The following is a 22,818-nucleotide window of genomic DNA, read 5'->3' on the forward strand; positions in this document are numbered from 1 at the left end:
ACAGTTTTTATAAAGAAATATTAATACATACGAAAAGCTGTTTAAAGAATGAATTGTTATACTGACTTTACACGTATAAAAACATATACCATATACCAAACAGATTGAGCGATATGATGATAGCTGTTTTGAGACGAACACTTTCGAAGTCCAACTTCGGGTATCTTCGGAAAACAGTAAACTAAAGCTGTTGGTTCGAACCTCCAAAGCCAACCTTAGTAATCGGGAAAAGATGTACAGATATGTTTTTCCTTCTGTTAAATATAATAAGACATGTTGAAATGGTATTAAGTGTAGAAAAAAGTAACATTGATTGAAATACTTAATGATACAATATTTCGAGACTATGTATTCACACTCTCGTTTCGTCATTGTGATTTCCATACGGAAAAGAGCATTTACGTATGAGCTCAGTTATATTTCAGAAGCAGATTCCGAAAAGCGGTCATGTTAGCTCAGTGGTACACCACCGAGTGTTTAAATCGTGAGTTCGATACCCGTTCAGGTGAGATTATTTTATGATATTCTACTTTCCTCAATGCATGAAAATTATGTAAAATAGTTACATTACAATTCATCAGTTGTATATATATTTTCATACCATCACTTGTATATATGAGTTGAATATATATATTCATATCATTTCACGACATAAGTAATTCTTATCTTTAAAATATAACATCTGAGGTATTCACAGAACGTCGGTGTGTTATGTGTGAATATTGAATACAAATTTAAAAAATCGTGTAATAGCAATAAATGAGTTATGTAATGTATTTATTTGCAGCTACTTTCATCGCAGATAACTTCTCAATATTCGCATTACAGCATTTAGGTCGAGCATATCGAAAATCGGATCGTGGTTCAAGACAAAAAAAACTAGCTAGCCCCAAACTGTCACGTAAGAAATTCACGAATCGCAAAAGTAAAGTGAAGAGATTGAGAGCGGTAATTCCTTAATCGCTCTCTCTCAACTCTCTCTTATCTGCATTTATACATATAAAAGTGTATGTATGTATGTTCCATCATAACTCATGTGTGCCTAGAGCAGGGTTTCTCAACCTGGGAGTCGCGGCCCCTAGGGGATCGCGAAGATAGGCGGAAGAGATAAATATAGTTAGAATCTAATACCAGAAATTATTTTTAAATATTATTTTTAATTTTGTTCTGATAGGCATACTTTTATTTTTTATACACACTGTAAAGAACAATAAAAAATAAGTCTACTGAACATTTTCAAAGGGTGTAGAATTCGTGTTACTATTCGGTTCAAAGTATCTTGTCGTCGCGAATTCTGTCGAGAAATTTGAAGCTTAAAATATACAAAACGATAATCATGCCTGTTGTTCTGTATGGTTGCGAAACATGGTCACTTACTCTGAGGGAAGAACATAGACTGAAAGTATTTGAGAACAAGATCCTTAGACGAATATTCGGACCCAAGAGGAACGGGAATGGGGAATGGCGGAAACTTCATAACGAGGAACTACATAATTTATACGGTTACCCAACATTGTTAGGGTCGTCAAGTCTAGGAGGCTTAGGTGGGCAGGTCATGTAGCTAGAATGGAAGAAAGTAGAAACGCTTTCAAAGTCTTGACAGGAAGACCAAACGGAAAACGACCATTAGGAAGACCTAGGCGCAGATGGGAGTAGAATATTAAGATGGATCTTGCTGAGATAAGAATACAAATTAGAAACTGGATCCAATTGGCTAAGGATAGAAGTCAGTATAGAGCTTTTGTGAACGCGGCATTGAACCTCCGGGTTCCATAGGCCATAGAGTTAGTTAGTTAGTAGAGTTGTTTAAAAATGAATTTAAATCAAAGAGGTATGATATAAAACTAATGAGAACTGTATATAGAAATACTAGAAAAATACACATGAAACAAAACCTGCACATTGAAATACAATTAAAATTAAAACCTAATGAGATACCTAAGCATGGTGTAATTTCACTAGTGCAGCAATGCCCGGTTCAATCTTCATGACGAACATTATCAAGCCATTTTCAACTGATAAGCGATTTCTTATCTTTGTTTTAATGTTTACCATAAAAAAAACACTTTCGCACAAGTACGATATAGCAAATGGAATTATTACTTTTAAAGCAGCAATCACCAGACCAGGATATTCTTCTCTCCTCATCAGGCAGAACTTGTCCAAGTCTTCGTTACAGAAAACCAGTTGCAAAGACTTGTCGCATGATCATTCTATTATTTGGTCAAGAAGTTGTGGGCTTAGATCGGATACGTTAATGGCCTCTTCAATGAAGGAGTTTAACATCCATCTTGAACCATCACCTTCGTCGTTGGGAATATAGATATTACAGTTACTGTATCCACTGTCAGTGCCGGACGCCTAAAAAAGGGGCCACACATTTCGGAGGAAGTGTGTTACTCATGTTAGGAAAGTGCATGTGCACATGTGTAAAATAGAAGGAAAACGTAATAAAATGTGCTCAAAATTAAGGAAAGGTAGGGTTTATTTTGAAAATGTTATTGAGCTTCGTGCCAACCATGGTGGCGCTTCGTAGCTAGTCTGTCGACGTCACTCATATATACGGTGACATCGTACTATACTCTCGCCCCGGGCAATGATTTTCCATGGCACTGTTCACTATAAACCAAAAAAATGGATTCTACTATTATAGAAGTAGGTATGTTAAAAATCCCACACAAGCTTATTATAAAACAAATTATAAAAGGGTCGCTGGCAAGAGCGTGTGATAAAAGGGGATCGTGATAGGAATTAGATTGAGAACCACTGGCCTAGAGTAATTTTAACCACATTTCTTATAGTTTCAAAAAGAGTGCTGTCGGGTTACCTATGGTGAATGGGAGGGGGATACATATAAAAGATTGCTAGAAAATGATCGATATTAGATTCATAGTTTTCGGGGTCGCTTAGATAAATAGTGAGACTTTCAATTTCGCTTAACTCCGATTAAGCTCTCATTAGTAGGGATGGGCACGAACGACTTTTCTTTGAAACTCGACTCGACTCGAAACAGACATCTTTGAGGTCTACTCTTGGACTCGGCGCGAAAAATATCTTCCAACTCGACTCGGATTAGAGTCAAGTCGAACCAAAACGAGCCAAATCCTGTGTGTAGTCCTACCTAGACAATACATAGACAATAATTATTCTATCATCAATTATACTACTGTTACTACAAATAATAATAATAATAATAATAATAATAATAATAATAATAATAATAATAATAATAATAATAATAATAATAATAATAATAATAATAATAATAATAATAATAATAATAATATATTATTATTATTATTATTATTATTATTATTATTATTATTATTATTATTATTATTATTATTATTATTATTATTATTATTATTATTATTATGACAACACCGTGTACAAACATGAACGATAGATGGTTAATAAAGGAATACTAAAAGCTAGTTGACTGCCGACGTCGGTAGTCATGAAGTCTACAAGGCAAGGACATCGTTCATTACCCTAAGCTGTAAGCGTCGGTGGAGTACAGATGGTCAACTATTAACCTCTCGCCAGAAATTGGTGGCCCCGCAGCGACGATCCGTGATGGCCCAAGTTCAATTTTGAAAACTTTACTACCAGCGGCAGAGACGCGATGAAACGCCAACGAACCACAAAAATTACTCTCCCAAAATATGTTAAAATGCCTATATGTGTGATTTGTTTATATTTAGGTGAATCAAAAAAACACAAAACAAATACGCCGGGGTGGACGCGAACTATCAATATTACGATTACTAGGCACGTGTTCTTCTGACTTCCCCACGGAAACGATTATAAAAAGCTTGGTTGTTGAAGGATAAATCATTGACGTCTTAATTTAGCCAATCAGACAAACCCCTACATCTCGAGTTCTAGGAGGTGATACCGTGAACCGTTTCAGATTTATTGCTTTCTGGTAAAGTACTATCCATGCGCAAAATTTGAGCATAATAGCCGACATGCATCTTCGGTGCCTCTTATCTTTAGTACAATTTTAACCAGAGATGGTGTGGGTCAATGAAAATTTGATCCACGACCCACCATGACCCACTATCACCCACCACCCAAATGACCCATTGGCCCACTCTGACCCATCAACCATCGTGATCCACTCTGACCCACCACCAACTATGAACCACTCTGAACCATTGCGACCAACTCCGACCCACCAAAACCCATCGACATCAACTCTGACCGATGACCCACGTCCTCCTCTCCATTGACTAAAGAGATTACACTTGTAATAAAACAAGACTGTGAAATTATCACTTATCGGAGTTTGAATTTCTACCGTCATTGGCTCAAGCACCTCTTTGTTACAATACTGGTGGGTCTGACCTTTACGATATATAATGGCAAAGTGTTTCTCATTTTCCGATTTAAAATGAATTTAAATTTATCATATGTAATTATTTCTTTGTTGCCTTACAGACACATTCAGTAGAAAATAGGGTGAAATTTAAAAGTTTCGAATCAAGGAAAAGTAGACCAACGTAAAAAAAAAAAAAAAAAAAAAAAAAAATTGAAAATGCCCATGTAATTACGTTTAGAATACAAATTTTATGGCCATTTTCTCTAACTTTATGGCTTGATTGCCTTATGCTCGGAACGCTCCATATATTAAACACCAGCTTCAGCAATTATAAATAGAAAGCAGTGGGTATAAAATTCAAAAAGAACTTTAGTTTGCATTACTCAATTTTTTTCTCAACTAATATCAATCGTTTTCGATTATTTTTACAAATCAACCCACTATTAATTTCCACTATATAGAAAAGGCACCCCCGTCCCCCCGCTCATAAAAGACAATTTTAAAAAATGCCAGGGCATATTCTCTTTATTTTTAATAAAGAGTTGTATGCTGAATTTCAGCTCTCAGTTGAACGGCTTGTGAGATACCAAATTTTTCGCAAAAATTCGGACTTCAACTCCCCCTAAGGATATGTATTATAATGAAAGTGACACGCGTATGATAACTTCCCAGTTGGGATTGGAGCCTGATTATATACCAAACGTCAATTCATTTGACTTTGCAATTTGACCGTGATGATTACGCAGACATAGTTACTTTCAATTTTTTATGATACATATCCTTATTTCATATGTTACAGATGATTCAAAAATATTTTTTCAAGCAGTTAGCTCCTCTAGAATCTCACAGGCTGCATCCCAAAATCCAACTCCTACTATCCTATGACAATCCAAAAGTGACTGAACTTTTTTTATTAGGAACAAATGACAAAAGAAAAATGGAGATCTTGAAAGTAAAATGTAGAAAAGCTCGGTGCCGCCAATAACTGCATATTTCTCCGCCCCTTCATTCCGAACTTAAAAATAAAACTTAATTCGAATATGGTTAATTACTGAATTTATTACAGTTAAATTCCACTCACTACATGCTATAGCTACAACTATGTAACAAAAATAACAACTGTGAAACATGTTCTGAATTACTATTACATTTCTTACGCAATTATTAAACATATTAGAATAGTAAAAGAGGATTGTTCGTGAAATAGTATTTGCTCATGATTTTTAACTTTTTCATACGGAAAAAATTAAAATATTATTCAAGTTTTAAAATTTGCACTCTGCAAATATGTTGCCCTCTAGGCAATGGGACTAATGTGGACTAATGGGAAATGCTACACTGTTAGCGGCGCTGAAAACTTACGATTCGATTCTAATATCGGTTGATTTCGATATCTTTATGTCGCTACGTAACCACCCTGGGTGCTAATGGGAGCTTAATTGGACTTGAATTGAAAGTAGAGCTATTCACCTAAGCGACCAAGAAACTATGGATTCGATACTAATATCGAACCGTTTCTAGCATTTTTGATATGTATCCCGACAGTACTCTTTTTCCAGACTGTAAGAAATATAGTTAAAATTGCTCTAGATATATTAGAATTATGTTGAAACACACACATAAATCCACTTTTATATTCTGTATAAATAGAGAGTGAGCGAGCGAGCGAGCGAGAGAGAGGCGACTCAAGGCATCACCACTTCCACATTGCAAAAGCATATATCAGGAATTGAATTGAAAATCTATGTAAAGACTTTCTGCTGTGGCATGCTTCATAAGCACAATTCCAGTCTGCTCACGTGACCATTGGGGTTCATGAATTTTTTTTGCGAGCGTTCCGACTTTGGATTCTCTGTTTATACCCTCTGTTTATGCATCGAATAACTTTTCAAGAACATAAATGACATTCTGTATTATGAATGTTGAGAATTACTCTCTATATGACAAATAGCTGCAAATAAATACACTACATGATTTATTTATTGCTATTGAACGAGTTTCTTAACTTGTATTTACATCCTCATATATAATACCGACCTACTGTGAAAATTATCTCAGATGTTATATTTTAAACATAATAATTACTATGTTCTGCAATTATTATGTTATATATAAACAACTTATGTATTTTAATGTAATTATTTTATATAATTTTTCATGCATTGCGGAAAATGCAATTTTAAAAAAAGTATTGGCCCAGACGAGAATCGAACTCTCAACCATATGATTTGAAATCCGACAGCTTACCAATGAGCTAACACAAGGACTTCTAAAACTAAGCTTCTAGCAACGTATAACGGATCTCAAGATGATTATGACATTCATAACCATTACAAACGCAGTTTCTGTTCTACTTTGAGTTTTATTTTAGTACTCAGGCGATAATTATGTTCTATTTCTTAATTTTGAGCATTCTTTTACATATGGAAAGATTCTTTAACGTATTTAAATGTTCCATTACGTATAGAGAGCTAAATGACAAACAAGCATGTGCTCACATTAATAAAAACGTTTCGAAATATTGTATCATTTAGTATTTCAATCAATGTTGCTTTTTTAAACACTTGGTAACAAGTCTTATTATATTTAAAAGAAGAAAAACACATCTGCAAACTTTTACCCTTTTGCAAAGGCTGGCTTGGAGGTTCGAACCTGGCTTACTTTTTCCCGAAGATACCCGAAGCTGGACTTTGAAAATTTTTGCCTCAAAACACCAATAAAGAATGCGCTCAACCTTTTTGAGACAAGGTGTACGTTAGTACAAATGTGTTCCGTGACCACAGGAGAGAATCAATCATACAGTGAAAAACCGTAGTGATCTGTTTTGTTGTGAAAAGTGAAGAGGAGTGCAGTTTGATAAACAATCATACAGCATACAGGGGAGGAACCATTGTCATACGGTGAAAACCGAAGAAAGAAGATGAAGCAACACATAATTAAATAAAACTTAACTAAATAATATAACAATTTAAATAATTAATAAAGTAAATATAAAATTAACTAAACATCATCATTAAACACTCATGTGGAATAACAAGAGGGGAAAAAAGGATAAATTGTAGCCTAACTAATAAAACTATATGATAATAAATAATATAGTAAACCATTAAATAAGAATGCGGAAACCATAATTACAATTAAACAAATAAAAATTAGAAACTACGTAATTAAAAAACATAATAATTAAGACTATAATCTTAAAAAGAGATCTTAATAATTAAGAAAAGAAATCAATCACTAGGAATTAGATGGTTAAGAACTATAGGGAAATAATATATAAAAATAAACAAATAATAACAAAATAGAAGAGTAGATTAGTTAGATAATATAGATAGATAAGAATTAATAACAATACAATGTATTATTTAAGTATTTTTATATCGTTTTTCATACTATTATAGTTGTTGGATTAGGAATTGAAATACTAAGTAGTATAGTTCAGAATAGGTGCAGATAGAGTTAAGCTGAGTTTCACTTCGCAAGAAAATTGTTGTTATTTTTTTCATAGTTTATTCTTGTTTGTTTGTTTGTTTTGTTCTTGTGCTGTGGTTCCTTTTTTCTTTCCTTTTTCCCTTTTCGTTTTCACCTTTTTCTTTCAAACATGGATATCCAATAAAGATAAGAAATCAAATGAATGGCAATGATGATAACCCGTTCCGATCAAAAGTTTCAGATGCCGGATCTAAACGACGGGTCTGAGCAAAGTTAGAAAAAAAAAAACGCATACAGTTCCGACCTAGCACCATCGGATTTCTATCTATCTGGATGAATGAAGACTCACTTGTGTGAGAAACACTTTAAACATGACAAGTTCATTGCGTGTGTGAGAAAGTAATGCGATGATCAATAAGAGTTTGATGAATGTCCATTCGTGTCATGGAAAAAAACGATGGTTGCAGCGCAGTGAAGTAAATGGTCATTGAGAAACATTTTCAAAGGTCTCTGTCTTCAAAATTTCATTCCTCTAATGTTTACTATTATCGAGCTCAAGTGGATTGAGCGTTACTTTTTATATATATGTATGGGTATCATCATAATACATAAATCGTTACTACTGTAATTATTACGTATTTAAATTTCATTAACGCTTTATACTAAAATCTAAAGTTTAAGCGTACAGGAAAAAAAAAAAAAAAAAAAAAAAAAAGAATTACTCTGTAATGTAAAACAAATCATCTACTGATAATTTGGTTCCTAATGTATGAGATAAACAAAATCAAACACTTTATATAATGAACAATGATTAAAAAATGAATTGATATTTTTTTAAAATGTGGAACAGAACTATTAAAAAAAATTCCAATTAATTAAAATAAATAAATACAAATTCAACGTGTAAACAAAGCTTAAAAAGTATTTTGATGACATTGTTGGTAAACAAACATATAAAACGCGAGGATTCGACTTCCTTAAAATCAGTTATAAAGGCTTGAAGATGAGAGATCAAGGCTCTGTTTCATCTAAACTGTTTCACTAACGCTTTCGCTGCCATTTTAATTTCTCACTTAAGTGGGTCAGTTATTTAAGCAGAACTAATTTCCAAGCACTTAATACCTCTTGATTGTACAGTATGCCACAAGTCACATTTTTTAAAAACTATATTTAATACGAAAAAATGTCTCCTCAGCTAGCTTACAATAATGTAACCCTTTAATCAATCTAGATGTGTAATAAGTGACTTGTTTTGACTCTACACATGTAAATGTAGTAAGGTATTCACTCGGCTAAGATACTATTTCTTTTTACATTTAATACATACTTTGTCAACTTCCTTAATTTATCACAACAAAAATCAACATTATATTACATAGGACTTGTACCAATTAATTTTATTTATTTTTAATAACAGTTAATTTATTAATTTTCACAAAAGCATTTTTAAGGTTTTTCCGTTTCTGTAACTTTTGTGATTTGTTTGAATACTGGATATCGGTGGTTGTTTACAAAATGAGCAATTAGTACTATAAAGATTGTAATACTAATTGTATATTTTACACGGAAAACCAAATTCGTATAATAATTTGAACTTTTAGGTATGTATCATCAATATATATATATATATATGCTGTCTTCATTCTGTGAATGTTATATGCTATTATTAGACTAGAAATAGTTCAACAACAACAACTAAAAACCATTAAACAGGAATACCGATATTTTCGCATTTCTTCAAGTCTTCTGATTTTAATCTTTTTCATTAATATCCTTTGAATGAAAGAATTATAGTCTATCAAGTTATACAACAGCTACCAAGATTCTATTATGAAGTTAGCTCATACGCTCATATTGTTACAACGGGGGCAGGTGAACTATTATCATTATTTCATAAATGCACGTACGCAATACGCAAGAATTAATGCACGGAATATTAATGTAACACAAGAATAAATGAGAACGCTTGCTGAAATTTTGTGAACGCACAACGAACTGCTCGGACGAGTAAACAAAATACAATAAAATAACTAACACTAATAATAAGTGCAAAGTTTAGTCGAACTTTACAGTCTTTGAATAATCCTGAATTTTGGCAGTGTTATTCTGCAATAATTACATGACTTGCAGCAACCAACAAACGTCAGCAGCCAATAAACAACGGCTTTAATGCATATGTGATTCAATGAATCATGTTTCCTATAGCTACAATTTCTTCATTGAGGAATCAAAACACGTCTTATTGGAATACAAGAATTAAAATATTCATAAGACCTAGAAATTCATTTCATGCGTGTTGCTTTGGATAGCGAACCGTTATAGCAGTTTTTCTGTTTAGCTTCTTGAGAATAAGGACAGACGCAAGTCTCAACAATCGAGTTCCGAAAATCTGAATAATAATAAATTACAGGTGCAACACAGGTAAGTACGTTATGTATTTACTAAAAGATATGAAACGTGTACCCTGTATTACATCAAAAATCGATTGTTTATATTTAAGTTATCTATCCATTCCAACAAAAGCTACTTATTATTGTAGGTTCAAGCAGTTTATTTTACTTTACTGATCTAACACAATCACACAGCTGGTCAGAGTTTCTATGTTTTACCCTTTAAATCAGTGATCGAAAAAACTGTCGATCGCAAGCTACTAGTAGCTCGCGGGAACATTTTTGATAAATGGCATTAACACTCCGTTTGGCTACATATTGGCTAGTTGATTTTATATTTACTAGAAATGTAAGTTCATAGGCAACAAATAAATGTAAGATTTTTATTTTAAAAAGTTGATAGTTCTTTTGGCTGCTAGCTCACAGTAGAATTTAAAAACGGTACGGTATCTCAGAAGCTTCATAAGTTTGGCGACCACTGCTCTAAATAAAACAATACCTTTCCTACATTATTTTGCTCAAACACAAACCTTTTTAGCTGGTGTCCTTCTCCCCTGATTCTCGCTTCCACGTTTATTAGAAGATTCATTACTATTAACAGACTGCATTGGTGCATTATTAAGATTTTCTTCATTTTCCGTATTGTTATTTAAGCCAAGCAAAGAACGAACACGATTAGACCTTACATCTATTATTGTATCTGTATATCCGATTTCCTGAAGATATCTGCAACAAACAAGACAATAATACAAATTAAAAATCCAACAATTAATTATGGAATCTTTGATGGTTTGTTTGCTAGTACATGAACATTCATTCTGCGACGGGACCAATTTTCCCCCCCTATTATAATTTATAAACTAGAAATACATTTTAACTTTTTTCCAATCAACTTACACTTGATAGATACACTTTATAAATTAATAAATTAATAGTTAATAAATTTAATAAATCACTGTTCCAACAACTTATGATAACGTTAAGACAGTGAAAGAGAAGAGAATAAATAAATACGTATACAAATTAACCTTAACATTCTTCATTTTAAGGAGAGAGAGAGAGAGAGAGAGAGAGAGAGAGAAAGAAAGTTCCCTCTCCTTCACTTCGCATAGGTTTCATACGTTTACGACCGTTACCTTGTACGTATCATTCTTCACTGATTTACAAGTTCGGTCAAGTGCCAGAAATTGCAATATGAAACTGCTGAGTATAGTATTCTTCTACTTAAGTTTGCTGCATTGATATTAATAAAATATCCACGTAATAATTTGCAAGTTTCTTAATTGAAGCGCTTTGAGGATAAAGGTCTTATGTTACATTTTTCGAAAAGTTTAATTCTGGTGGTTCATGCACGTGCTATACACTAGTCATGCTACATAACAGATTATTTAGTGAGTCCTCATCCGAGTGAAGAGATTTGGAAGCGATGAACAGTGTATGTTAACAGACCGTTGTGAAAGTCAATTTTCCCGAAACGTACAATTTGTTACACCTCACTTTTATCCTCTAAACGCTTCAATTATAAAACTGGACTGGATGCGCTGTACACATTCAACTTAAAATCACTAGAAGGCACCAGAGTACGGACAAATATCAAAGAGATACGTTGGTATATTGCAATTAATAGAGTTCGATTCTGGGTTTTAATGGTTAGCTCAGTTTCAAACAAAATTCTCATCTACCTCCATTTATCATGAAAGATATAACCACAGATTTCATTTATAGGATTCTAGTACTTACTTCTTGCATATTTCCACGTTAACTATCTTACTTCGTTCTGCATATCTGCCAAGAACTTTTCTCTCGTGAAAATAGTCACCAGATAGCTTTTCTTTTCCACCTAATTGTAAGTAGTGTTGCCAATTCATATGTTTAAAAAATACAACTGTAGTTGCGTGATAAGCCTATTTCAATCTCTACATTTACTGCCACTATTTCAGCAGCACTCACATAAATTAGTATACATCCGAAACAAACTTCTCCTAACATAAAATACTGGAAATGCTTTCTGGTTTCCACCTGCCTTTTTCTGAAGGAGAAAAAATACTTAACATAACTAGTATGATTCGCATCTATGAGGGAATGAGTCCTACTCAGGAAATTCCTGGGAACCTGTTTGTTTATTCTTTTTATTTTTTTATTTATTTATTTATTTATTTATTTATTGTGTTTCAGGTCCAGCATTCGACGGATAATTAACAAAAAATTAGGCGGGACAAATTTGTTCTTTACCAATGACATGAAATCTTTGTTTTACGTCTCACAATTATGCCGGTTAGGCTAAAGGTGACGGTGATGATGAGAAATGAATGAAATGGTGGAATGAAGAAAGTGGGAGGAAACGGGAGAACCCCGAGAAAACCCACGAGCACGGTGTTTATCCAGCACAAAGTCCACACGGCGCGAGCTGGGATCGAACCTAGAACCCCAAGCACCAGAGGTGAACGCTCTACCACTGAGCCACCGCGCCCCCACCAATGACAACGGTCACACGAAGGCATGCAACCTGAAGTACTTTTCGAAACAATATTCCAAATGAAACGCTTGTCACTGCACGGTGTATACTGAATAGTAATAGGAAAGTGCAAGTTCCCGTTAGTATAGAACTATCATATCACTAGTTTTAAATGGGAAATCCCTTTTCAATAGTTATTCAAGCTTTCTTCAGTTCTAAAACAGGACGGCGTCGAATGTCAGGTTAGTTTTAATACATTAATCGCCACTTGGATATGCTACTCATGTCACATTGGTTTCTCTGTTCAGTGTCTCGTTTTGTACAGTTCGCAGCAAAAAACCTGCAACATTGTATTGTATGTTGAAATTAATATTGTATGTTGAAATACGCAATAAATTCTCTCGTTTTAAAAAATACAACACATTTTAAAACCTGTTATAGCTTTGTTCTCAATTTATTATTATTATTATTATTATTATTTTAATATAGCAAAATGGTTAACATCATGTAATCCCTAATTTAATCCCCGGTGGTGCATACTGACTTAGGATGTTAGCAATACATCAGGTCACAATGCGATATTAGATTTCCTATTTTATATTTTCGGAGTTGTGTGAACTTGTAATGGTTTCAAGGGATTGCCTAGGGAGGAAATTCTATTCTTACCGAAGCTACGAAGTTTTCCTTGATGCATATCTCTGACCACACTTAACGCGTGTTATCAGTATATTCTTAGTACTATTTTCACTTCTCTCCTCTCCATGGTGTTGTAATCTCTGAATTCGTACTACTGATGACAAAAATGTGCGTGCAGTTGCGCAACCGTAGTACGTTTGTTACTATTTCGGCGAGCTAAATACCAGCTTTTCAAGAACTCTTCATTACTGTACAAGTCTACAATTATTGACAAAAAGTTATTATAAGAACACAATATGAATACTTACTGCCTTAAAAGTTGTCGTCCTTGCTTCCAACTAACATTACTAACTGATGTAAAAGGAGCTTCACCATCAACCTGAGCTTCGGATCCAGGCTCCTCAAAGATTGGTGGCTTCATATCGCCTTGTTGTAGTTCCGTTCCATATTTTAATTTATGGTACTTTGCTCTACAAGAAGTAAAAACATCGTACATTTGGTAATTGAATTCATAACAAACAGGACAAGCACAAGATACAGTTCAGAGAATTCACAGCAATAAATATACTTCCAGAATTTGTGAGATAGTATATTATGATCTAATATCAACGATTAATATTACAAAAACCATACAACTAATCTGGCATGTTTATGCAAATACTTTGCTTACTTGTCAGTAGTTTTTGAGATTTCTGTTACAGGCGTTATTACTGAGCAACGATGGTACCTAGTAAAGGCTAAAAGGGACCAAACACCATTAACTCAGCTTTTAGTTAACAATTAAGGAGGTGCACGTACATTAAAGTGAGGATTTGGTTATCGAAATATTTTTCTTGGGGTTAAAATTCAAGGTAACATCACGTATCATCCTCTTAGAGTTTGAACACTCATAGTTTTTATATTGCCATTCTACTTACAGTTGGAACACTCATGGAGCAAAAAATGAACTGTCTCAGGATATTAAATCATCATCACAATCAAAATTGCAGTATTTTTCTTGGTGTTGCAGTATTCGGAACGTCTGATGCAAAATATTGAGCAGCATAGAGATGTTAACCTAGTAAGAAGAACTTAGGCTCTCCAGCTACACATAGGTATCTTAATACAAAGTGTACGGTATCATAATCAAAATCATTAAACCTTGTACGCATTTCCTATGGCGAACATATTTTCTCAAATGTTCAATATTTTGGGTAAATTCCTCGATTACCCTTTATCGAGATAAGGAAACAAGCTCCTATGCAAAAAGTTGATCACACGCTTGACGCTGTAACTTCAGTGGAAATCTTGTTATTATTTAGACTAATAGCTACATATTCATAATACGTGTACCTATTAGTTTAAACAACTGGAACTTTCTATTGCAGTTATAGCATCAAGCATGTGACTAAAATTTGGCATAGATGGCAGAGTGTAACAGTTGTAATGTTACGTATTAATTATATATTATATTAAAGATGCATTTATTTTATGTAAATCCTCATTTTCAATATATTTTGCTTGGTTATTGTATGGGTAGAGGCTGAAAGTGCTAAGAATTAAGCATATGCACTGCGAGAACTGAAAAAGAGAAGGAACCGAATTTGTTTTCTGTTCTTTACTTTCCTTGTTGCTATGAATATTGGCTGTATTGCACCTATCAAAATAAAAGTATAGAAAATGAATCAAAGTTTCCGCAACAGTTTATCTAGGTAGAATTTGCTGACTGTTGTATAGGATAATGTGGGTTATTTATAATCTTTTAGATATGGAGCTATTGATATGGATTCTTGGTTGTGTTATGATAGGGTTACGGATCATATCAATGATAAGGTGTATGCTGAGTCGTTACAGTTATAAGCATTCCATTTTAACTCTTCTATCTCTGTACATTTATTGATTCACGGAAAGTCATGTTTATAGGAAGTAAGAAAAGAAACTAAATTTTAACTAAAGCGCCCTACCGTAGGTAACTATTGCTCGTTCACCACACGAAGACAAAATTCAGACGTGCTAATACATCTTATTACTGTCATCAGGATTAAGTAAACAATTCTTTATTAACCTTCAAAGGTTTGAACTCAGATTTGCGTTTCTACGACTCCAAAATTCTTATCAGTGATCTTCAGAGTATCGTAAAGCTCGAAAAAGTCGTACTTACAGAGGATGGCGCTCATCTTCCAGAAAGAGTGCGTCCAGGTTTAGCCCCAATTTCATCTTCCCATGAATTTGCCCGAACGTAATTGCAATAGATAGCTTCTGATGCGTAGAACACGACTGTGAAGGAACCAGAGGGTCAGATGCATCGTTCCTGAGATATCGCGTTCCAAAAGTGAGGAATGCCACGAGATGGCGCCGGCATCGAGGTTGAGATTGACATATCACTTTAGTTTATGAAACTCAATCAAAAACATCCTCATCATCGGAAGCATTTTCAATGAGAAGAGAAACATTGGACTATCGATGGCTTCACACTTTATACAAATACCTCCGAGGCGTTAACAGGCGATCTCGCAGCTGCGCCTCGATACTAGCGCCATCTCGTGGCATGCAACATTTTGCAACGCGATAATGCAGGAACGGTGCATCTGACCACTCTGGTTCCTTCAGAGTCGTGTTCTATGCATCGACGCTATCGCTTGCACTCAAGTTCGAGCAAATTCATGGGGAGATTAAATTGGGGCTAAAGGCTAATGCTTTGTTGGCCGCACTCTATGTCACGCGGTATTACGGCGTGCGCCATGGTTTCGACAATTAGGTCAGCCTTCTTCTGCATCAAATCCAAATTCAGATTCGAAATTCAATAGCAAAATAAAGAAAAATCACAGCATATGCAGAGGAACCTCGAAAAATAATTAGTTGTATTGCGGCTTTTAGCCAAAACACAACACCCAAGTGCTAGGATACTACAACATCGCCACAGACCCCACTCCCACTTTCAACGTTAAAACAATTTTTATAAAGTGTGAACTTACATGACTATGGGCATCTAACACTCTCAAGGCAGTGCAGCACTTAGAACTACTCTTGAGTATTCGCATTTACTGATCGAAAATTCCTGTGTTTAGCTTAAATATCTTTTTTCCCGCTATGGACCTGACTTACTACGAATTTAAACAGGATTTTTTAATAAAGAAAAACCAAGCAATAAACACCACACACAAAAATACACTGTGCTCGATGATGTTATTAGTGACAGCGTTCAGTATTGTGAAAAAGAAGAAAATGACTAAAGTTAGAGTATGGAAATGAATCTTCCCACCATCCAGGGGAATTCAACATGATTGAGATGAGAAAAAACGAAAATTACAATATCCCGAAGAAGTAACCCGTGAACCTAACTACGTACTGCAGTCAGACAAGTTAGAAGCAAGAAGTTGCAAAGGAGTTCGAAATTGGTGTGCACATTGCAATAACATTAGTGGTGTGCACGCTCTCATTAATAACATTGTAACAAGAAGGACCAAATGAGAAGTTAATTAGCATACACTGCTATAACGAACCTTTGGCGAATACGAATCCGAACTCGAATTTAAATTTGATCCAATCTCCAATTGATAAATTGGACAACTCTAAGCTTTGATAAATTTGGTGACCGAATCAGGAACTTTCCAATCCTGATGAAGGGTAATTGAAGAATTTATCAGAAATATTGAACATATGAGAAAATATTTCGCCATGGAAGTAAGTACAAGGTTAATCATTTTGGTTACTTTTAAAATGTGTTCCCTACACTCCACTAGCAATTATACGGTAATAATCCATTAACATTGAATGCAGAATTGTTGCTACATAGCTTCTTAAATAGTTTTATAATCATCGGGTATAACTGCCGATTCCAATTCATTTATCCAATCTCTTGTTGAGAGCTGGAGCAATGTGTCGCATTCTGTACGTACTACCACGAAAAAAGAACAGTATACAGCTATTCGGTATCTTCTAGTGACAATATTAAATCTTTAAAAAGCCAGATTACGAATAACAACAATGATTTACATCTAGCTTATTCATGATCATGATACAATTGTAATGTTCCACTCGTATATTTATTTTCGGAAAAATAGAGACTTTTGCACCACGAGAAAACAAATAATGTAAGAGCCACATGAGTTTGAATCTCAAAATGACCCATTTGCATTAGACCTGAATACATTCAGCAAATATTGACATTGGAAACCTGATACAATTTCACTACCTGGTAATATACTATCTTTGAAGGCGCCAAATAGTTCCGTCAAGAATACTACTTGTAAATCCGAAAAAAAACCTACATAAGAAACTAAGCATATATCTCAACTAACATGCTTACATATATATCAGCATATAACATGTTCAAAGCATCATAGAGGAATTCCTGTTTTTCTTTTCACACACAACTGATAAATCTTACTACGTACCTCTCTTGCTTTAAAGCGTATTCCAACATCTTAATCCGCCTTACTAAATCATTTTTTAGATTTTCTTGGCCTTTTCTTTCTCCCTGAAGGAAAGCTATTCTAGCCTGAAAAACAGAAATAAATATATATGAATGTTTGTGTAATACTATAAACCTTAATACAATCTTAAAAGATGAGTAAGAAAGAAAAAAAGAATGAAGGCTCTTAACTTCAAGGAAGGAAGGAAGAAAAAAAAAGAGAGAAACAAAAGTTAATTCACCCTAATCTATTAAATAATATAAGCCAATTGTAATGCATAGTAAAATTTTAAGCACATAATGTAGTAGCATAAACAAACATATTTGTCCCATTTACACGTATATTTACATGTATTAAAGAACAAACATATTTTCTACAGGAAAACTTTGTACTTATTACAGAGAGACATTTCAATTCAATAACGCTCAACTGATTTAACTTGCTATTTCACTATTTGATGCTAGAGAAATTAAATTTAAATAATGAAAGTTTTACATTTTATTTTATTTCCATCAACTGCCCTCACTATACGCATCCATATTGTAAAAGAAAACCATCTCAGTTTGAGAGTTACGCTAATTCCTACTCGTTAATAGTTACACAAATAGGTGCTGCTACCTGCGCTGCCTAGAGCAGTAACAATATTTAGATTTGAGCATTAATATTTTGTGTATTAGTACACAGTACTATACTGTAACGATATAACTCTAATTTTAACTGTATTATTTCAATTTAATTATTTGAAAATGGAAGTGCTTTGCTGTTTATTAAGAGAAAGGTAGAAACCAAACTTGGGCATTAATATTTGTATAACCGTAAGTTAGTTGGTAGGTTTAAAAAAAAAAAAAAATGTGAATAATTAGAACTTATAATAAAGTACGATTTTAACTTATATCGTACAACGGGCGGAAAGCCTGGGGAAATAACTAGTTTCTTTGATTGCAAATCATATACAGGGGTCAAATAAGTTTCCGTACATCGGAGATTAGTAATTTCAAAACTGTATAATATCTTAAAAATAAATAATACAACGCAATTACATTAGCTGAACTTGTTCGTGATTATTTGTAATGTCTGTACACATTATAGTGATGGTGCTGATAACTGACGATTTAAGTTAAGTTGCTGAAAACTGAGGTCAAGAAAGTTTCCGCACATGGCACAAATATACGAAAGAGGAAGCAAAAACACACATCAAACAGAGTTTGTAGTGGTTACAGATGACAGTAGCGTGCTCTACCAGTGGTAAGGTACTACTGCAGTTTCGTTTGGGCAAGAGAAACCTACAAAGGCAATAAAACGACGCGTTAATATTGAAGTGCCAATTCCAATACGTGAACTAATAGTAAAATTAAGACAAGAAGGTTAAGTCTCTTAGCAACATAGCAGAAACAGTAAAGAAATCACAGTACAATACATTCTAAATAGGTATATTGCAACAAATAGTTGTGAAGATCGACCGCGCAGTAGTCGTCCAACAAAGCTGAAGGATAATCATAAACGTATTATTTTAAGAACTATGAGAAATGAACAAGTGCTCCAAAATTAGCTAGTATGCTTGAAATTGACTATGGTGTATAAGTGTTTCCTGAAACAGTTCGTACTGTCATCAGAAAAGCGGGTTACAACGGTCGCGTAACCAGAAAGAAACCGTATGTTAGTAAAGCAAACGCCAAGAAACGTGTCGAGTTGCAAAAGCAACCCACTTTTGGACAAGTCGACTGGTAGACAAGTCAATTAGCTTCTGCAATTCTGTTTTATTTAGTGATTAGAGCAAGTTCGACATTTATGGATCCGCGGGAAGAATTATTGTGTGGAAGAACACAAATATGCACATGGAACTTAAGCATCTGTGTCCTACTGTGAAGCATGAAGGTGGTGGTGTGCTTGTTTGGGGGTACATGAGTGCAGCTGGAGTAGGAAATTTGCATTTTATCGAAGGTACAATGGACCAACATGTTTACTTGAACATTCTGAAACAGAATCTCCACGATAGTACAAAGAAACTGAATACGGGAGCCTCCCTTATATTCCAGCAGATAACGACCGTAAACATACTGCACGAAAAGTGAAAGAGTGGTTATTGTATAATGTGGCGAAACAACTTCATACTCCTCCACTATCTCCTGACTGTAATCTCATTGAGCACTGTAAAACTGATAGTACATGTAGATGTTCTACCTAGACAATTCAGGTAATCAGGATAAAGATGCGGAATAGTTACATTTGTTTTGCATAGATGTATAACTTGTTGATATTGGATTAAACTTAAATTTTGAATAGCAGTTATGAAAAAACACCACAGATTACAAAATCCGGAAACCTGAAACCAATGTTTTAATAATCACTAAATTAAAATGGGCCATCGGATCGCGAATTTAATCAGTTTCGTAACGCTACTCGCAAACCGGGGTTACTTTTTTCTCCACCAAATTAATATAAACACAATTAGTATATTCTAGATAAAATTCTCCTTAATTCAAGACAAATAATTAACATTAATTAAATTGAACAATGTTGTAGCTATTTACTCTTGTCTTGGTTGTTAGTACTGTATTTACTCTTTAAAAACCCATTTCTTAAAAACAGCGGGAATCTTTTCCTTCTCTTCACATGGTTCCTTTGCAGATGTGCAAATACGGAGCGTGTGGGATTGTGGGGGGATGTGTGTATTCATACCCCGAAATGCCGTCCGTAAGCAAAAGAAAAAATTACTTACAAAACTTGTTTATGAACCGATTTGTCTTCGAAGAGAGAGTTCGTGAATCGCGGCTCCACTGTACTTCTACACAGTGGATATTTATACTCGTCAAGCATGAATAAAGGTATGAGGAAAAAAAAAAAAGTCATTAAGAAGGAAATTTATCGGTAATACTTTAGGAACCAAATATATTATTTCCAGTGATGAAGGCTGGAAAAAAAATAGTAATTCTTCAAGCAACATCAATTTTAAAAAGCATACGCACTGAAGATTGAGAAAACTTTCTGAAAAGTTTACATTTTGATTGCTATTTGGATGCTTAAGTAAGTATTCAATTTTCGTTAAGGTTACTGTGTAAGTATATTTTGTACGAATGTATTATTATTATCTTTAGTTTGTATCTAATTTAAGTCCTAATGGAATAAGCTTGCAAATATTAACTTTCATTTGGTTGAACATTGGCAAAATCGAATAGAGTCTCATTTTTGCATAGAATATCAGGGAAGGATTAAAAAAAAAATATAGCGACTCTGAAGTATCATGGAATATTTATTACAGAAGTGCATACATGCAAGCACAAAGAAAAACACATGTTTATTTGACTTGGTAAGCTTTCATTACTGCTCCATTGTAGTTGATTCACATAAATTAATTTCTTAAATGAAAAATGAGTGCCAATCAAATATTCTTGAACTTCGATATTTTTGAATAACTGAACGAAAGAGGACTTCTATCTCACGTGTCAATGAAAAAGAAACATATAAATAAAAACAAATGAAAAAAAAAATCCTAAACATCTGGTCTCTGGCAGCAAAAGATCAAGCAAAAGGTACATTTAGGATTTAATCGTGACGTCATATACAAGATTATTTGTTCCCGCCACGAGTCAAATAACAGATATAGTATATCACGTTTTTAGTACAAAAATCCTAATCTAATAGGATGACTAAGAAGAATATAGGAACTGAAATAAAAGAAGATTCTGTGGTTTCTGGCTTATAAAAGGAAACAGAAGTTAAAGGTCACGCTTATTACGAAAACCTCATTACCAGTAGAAAGAAATTGTCCAAGTCATATAACATTGTAATAAAACACCCAACGAAAAAAGAACTGAATTTTTTTCTGGCGACGTGATTTTACTATGTAGTGTATATATAGTGACTATGTAGAGGCGAAGCTATGAATAGGGGCATGTGATTGATTGAGAAGCGCTAACTCCTGATTGGCTGTTGTGGTTACGAGAAGTGCCTTTGTTGAACGCCTGTTAGTTCCTGAACAGAGTTGACCAGATATGACTAAGTTGAAACTCATTGTCTCTATTGAGAAGGATACTTACGGAAGTGTCACTCACCGATTGGAATGAAACTGCACATTTGTAGAACATCGAAAAATAATCGACACGTATTTTTTTATTTTGGCAATGGTGCGGGTTTAAGTAGGAACCACACTTTGAACGTTAGGGAGGTATCGAAGCATATACAGAAAACAATCATTTAATATAGAAGAAAACATACTGCCAGGGTGTTTTTAGGACAGCTAATTCAGAATATGACGTCAAAATTACAAAATTCAAAATGGCGATTACAATTACAAAAAGTCTTCTCGTTTCAAATGCTGTACTTTTAACCAAGAACAATCATAGTTGGCAGGGATTACTGCGAGGAGGTTGCAGACCGATTTGAAACCCCTTTCTGTACTTATTTTAACGAGATGCTTGATTAAAGTGTGTCTCTCTACCTTCACTATTGGGGATGCGTATTTAAAGGGAGTCCCGTTGCCTACCACTATTCGGGGCTCTTATTGAAAGCGACTTCCCTCCCCTCTCACTAGTCGGGGTGCATATTTAAAGTGAGTCCCTCTCCTCTCACTATTCCGCGTGCTTATTCAAAGTTAGTCTCCTTTCCTCTTACTATTCCAGATGCTTATTCCAGCGTCTAATGCTAAGTCGATTTTGTTATTAGATACGTGGAGTGGTCACAATTCATCAGCTTTTGAACTTATTTTAAGAACAAAAGAGGACCACAAAATAGAAACCATTTCTGCAGGAATAACTAGTAAGATTCAGCCTCTTGATGTGTTGTTCTTTAGGCGATAGAAAAAACTTCTTGAGACACTTTCCTGATATTGTCCTTCTCTACAACTATAACATGACTTTATATCTCCGTAACAATATAACTAAGATCCAATCACTGATTGAAAATCAGTATTATTCTCCCAAATTTGCAAATCTTATTAGGTATTCGTGGTACAAAAGAGTTAAAAAAAAAAAATGCATTTGAAAATCACATAAAATGTTGTTTCAAAGATTGTGCAGCACTTTGCGATTTGGGCACAGTTATTGCCATAATAAGGTGTGTGTGATGTAAACAATGTTTATACATCACACACTTGCTTTTACGGAATATCATTACTGCAAACGTTTTTTCGATAAATTCATAATTATAATAATTGAGTATAGACTATGAAGTTCTGACAGTGAGAGGCGA

The 22,818-nt window shown here is 34.1% G+C and overlaps 1 protein-coding gene across 2 annotated transcripts in view; it reads right to left on the reverse strand.

The window, feature by feature from the left end:
- Window positions 1–22,818, reverse strand: part of Cka (Connector of kinase to AP-1) — a 91,743-nt gene that overhangs the window by 49,469 nt on the left and 19,456 nt on the right. For both annotated transcript variants that reach the window (XM_081758974.1, XM_081758973.1), the window contains exons 2-4: window positions 17,614–17,717; window positions 13,546–13,707; window positions 10,677–10,872 (exon numbers count right to left, since the gene is read on the reverse strand). In XM_081758974.1, the coding sequence (XP_081615100.1) occupies window positions 10,677–10,872; window positions 13,546–13,707; window positions 17,614–17,717 (462 nt within the window). The remainder of the gene's footprint in view (window positions 1–10,676; window positions 10,873–13,545; window positions 13,708–17,613; window positions 17,718–22,818) is intronic.

This window comes from Thermobia domestica, chromosome 5 (assembly GCF_964235325.1).
Source record: "Thermobia domestica chromosome 5, izTheDome1.hap1.1, whole genome shotgun sequence".
NCBI lineage: Eukaryota > Metazoa > Arthropoda > Insecta > Zygentoma > Lepismatidae > Thermobia > Thermobia domestica.